The 3,474-nt window shown below is 40.1% G+C and overlaps 1 protein-coding gene across 1 annotated transcript; it reads left to right on the top strand.

Annotated features, from left to right (window-relative positions):
• Positions 1–235: 235 nt before the first annotated feature.
• Positions 236–889, top strand: LOC130979264 (protein FAR1-RELATED SEQUENCE 11-like). The gene has a single exon (XM_057902671.1). The coding sequence runs from the start codon at positions 236–238 to the stop codon at positions 887–889; it is 654 nt and encodes a 217-aa protein (XP_057758654.1).
• The last annotated feature ends 2,585 nt before the right edge of the window (positions 890–3,474 follow it).

Raw genomic sequence — 3,474 nt, 5'->3', positions numbered from 1 at the left:
ACTCGTGTCCAATTCCATGATTCCTAAGATTGACACTATTGGATTGATTTTAATTTTAAAAGATTGTGATTTGTGATGGCTGGTACTCGGTGTGCGGATGATATCAAGTTCAACGGTTCTACTTCTACCGTTACTATTTAGTCTCTATTTTAAAATTATTTGTTCTTATCATGTTTGGCAATTTATATACAAACTTAAGTTTCATTTTGAATTGTGTATTGGTGTTTAGGAAGTTATGGGTCAGGAATTTTCTCATGAAGGGGTTAATAGCGAGCATACATCATATGATCAGTATGAGCAAGAGGAAGAAAAACATGAGGAAGTTGACGTGGATTATATGGATGAGGACGACACAAATGTGGAACCAATGTTCGATTATCACGGCTTCGATGAAGGGTATAACATTGACTCACTCGAAGACATTGTGATGATTGAATTTTGGAACATCAGGGACGAAGATGTATGTCATTTTCACTTTTCTGATGTCGACATTGCATTTGAGTTCTACAATAGATATGTAAGGACAAGAGGCTTTAGTGCTCGGAAGAACAAAACTAGGAAGAGTCGTGCGGGCGTACTTAAGTTGAAGAATTTTGTATGTCATTCTGAAGGATTTATACCGCAAAATAATTATGGCATTGGAAAATTTAAGAGAAAACCTACTCCCGAGACAAGGTGTGGCTGCAGTGCAATGATGGAGATTCGTCTAGATGCACCTAGTGGTCGTTGGTTTATTTCTTATTTTTCTGATGAACACAATCATCCGCTTTTGGATCCTCGGTTGACTGGATTGCTTCGTAGGCATAGATTCATGTCCGAGGTTGATATTGGCCACATGGTTAACATGAAAAAGGGTGGGATTAGTGTTGGTAGATATACCGGGCATTAGCAAATCAGGCAGGTGGCTACGAGTATCTCTCTTTCACGCAAAGGGACATGTACAATAAAATAGCAAAGCAGAGGCGCTAATTACCCGATGATGCATATGCATCTTTGAAGTATCTAGAAGATCAAGCAACAAATGACCCTTCTCTCTATTTTAATCATCACATGGATGCTGATGGGCAATTTGTTATGGTGCGATGGTCTCAGTAGGGCAGATTACTCATTATTTGGTGATGTGCTAGCTCTTGATGCTACCTATAAGAGGAATAAATATGTGTCCATTGGTGGTATTTTTTGGTGTCAATCATCACAATCAAACAATTATCTTTGCTGCTGCTTTAATTTGCGATGAGGAAAAAGACACATATATATATGGTTGCTACAGCAACTGAAGGTGGCAATGAATGGGAAAGCACCTGTTTCGATTATCACAGATGGTGATCTATCAATGAAGTTTGCCATTAAGAAAGATTTTCCTAATTCACATCATAGATTATGTGCATGGCATCTGATTCGCAATGCAACAAGTAACATTGGCAAGCCCCAGTTTACCTCCATGTTTATAAAGTGAATGCTAGGTGACTATGAAATTGATGTATTTCATCAGAAGTGGTTTGAAATGGTTGAGGGATTTGGTGTTGAAAACAATAATTGGGTCCTAGATATGTATAAAAAGAGACATTCATGGGCAACTGCACATATAAGAGGGAAGTTTTTTGCTGGTTTTCGGACTACTTCTCGGTGCGAGGGATTAAACTTAATCATTGCAAAGTATGTCAATTCAAGATACAATCTGGTTGAGTTCATTCAACACTTTAATCGATGTGTCAACCATACAAGGTGGAAAAAGGTCTAGGATGACCTTGCATCTGTGAATGGGAGACTGGTGCACGAAATTGTGATTCACACTTTTCACAACTCTGATACAACTAACCAGCAAGTGCACTGGGTCGTCCAAGTAATAAAACCTTACGTGAGTAAGGGTCGATCCCACAGAGATTGCCGGCTTGAAGCAAGCTATAGTCATCCTGTAAATCTTAGTCAGGATGATTCAATTGGTTATGAGTTTTAATAATTGAAAGATAAATAAAACACAAATTAAAATAAAGATACTTATGTAATTCATTGGTGGGAATTTTAGATAAGTGTTTGGAGATGCTTTGTTGCTTCTGAACCTCTGCTTTCCTATTATCTTCATCCAATCATGCGTGCTCCATTCTATAGCAAGCTGTATGATCCTCTCAGTGAAAATAGTCCAAGTACAATTTCTGCACGGTTAATCAACTGTCGGATTTCTCGTCTCGGATGAAAAATACCAGGCACAGCTACCGCACGGCTAATCATCTGTTGGTTCTCACTTATTTCGGAATAGGATCTCTCTATCCTTTTGCACACTGTCACTATGCCCAACATTCGTGAGTTTGAAGCTCGTCACAGTCATCCCATCCTAGATCCTACTCGGAATACCACAAACAAGGTTTAGACTTTCCAGATCTCAGAAATGCTGCCAATTTGTTCTAGCCTATACCATGAAGGTTCTAACCTCACGGACTCGGTCCATGGATCAGAGACCCAAGAGACTATACTTCGGCTGTCGTCCAATGACTACGTTGAACATCATGTAGACCGCTTGTGGTTGTCAGGCACGCGGATCTTGGCTAAGCGAGTAACGGAGATAGTGAGTGATTGTCACGGGTCACCCCCTTCATTCTTACTTAACTGAATTAAGTACAAGAGTATATCTTGGAGAAGAAGTAAGCGTGAATTGAAAGAGAAACAATAGTACTTGCATTAATTCATGAAGAACAGCAGAGCTCCGCACCTTAATCTATGAGGTGTAGAAACTCCACCGTTGGAAAATACATAAGAGAAAATAGCCTAGGCATGGCCGTAAGGCCAGCCAAGCATAAAGTTTGAAAAAGGGGTCCAAAGATGAAATACAATAGTAAAAAGTGCTATTTATACTAAACTAGTTACTAGGATTTACAGAAAATAAGTAACTAAGTGCAGATAGTGCAGAAACCCACTTCCAGGGCCCACTTGGTGTGTGTTTAGGCTGAGCTTTGAAGCTTTCACGTGCATAGGCCATTCTTGGAGTTAAACGCCAGTGGTGCACGAAATTGTGATCATCAATGGCACCATAAACATGGTACGCTCAATTGCAATCTCAACTCTTTATCACAACTTCACACAACTAACCAGCAAGTGCACTGGGTCGTCCAAGTAATAAACCTTACGCGAGTAAGGGTCGATCCCACGGAGATTGTTGGTATGAAGCAAGCTATGGTCACCTTGTAAATCTTAGTCAGGCAGATTCAAATGGTTATGGATGATATATGAATAAAATACAAAACAAGGATAGAGATACTTATGTAATTCATTGGTGATTTCAGATAAGCGCATGGAGATGCCGTCTCTCTGCTTTCCTACTGTCTTCATCCAATCCTTCTTACTCCTTTCCATGGCAAGCTGTATGTTGGGCATCACCGTTGTCAGTGGCTACAGTCCCGTCCTCTCAGTGAAAATGTTCAACGCACCCTGTCACGGCACGGCTAATCATCTGTCGGTTCTCAATCAGGTTGGAATAGA

Source organism: Arachis stenosperma, chromosome 1, assembly GCF_014773155.1.
Source record: "Arachis stenosperma cultivar V10309 chromosome 1, arast.V10309.gnm1.PFL2, whole genome shotgun sequence".
Lineage (NCBI taxonomy): Eukaryota > Viridiplantae > Streptophyta > Magnoliopsida > Fabales > Fabaceae > Arachis > Arachis stenosperma.
The sequence above is the reverse complement of the archived record's forward strand: the minus strand, read 5'-3'. Positions and strand labels throughout refer to the sequence as shown.

Coding starts and splice junctions, on each gene's coding strand:
- LOC130979264 (XM_057902671.1), top strand. CDS start 236: ATGGGTCAGGAATTTTCTCATGAAGGGGTTAATAGCGAGCATACATCA.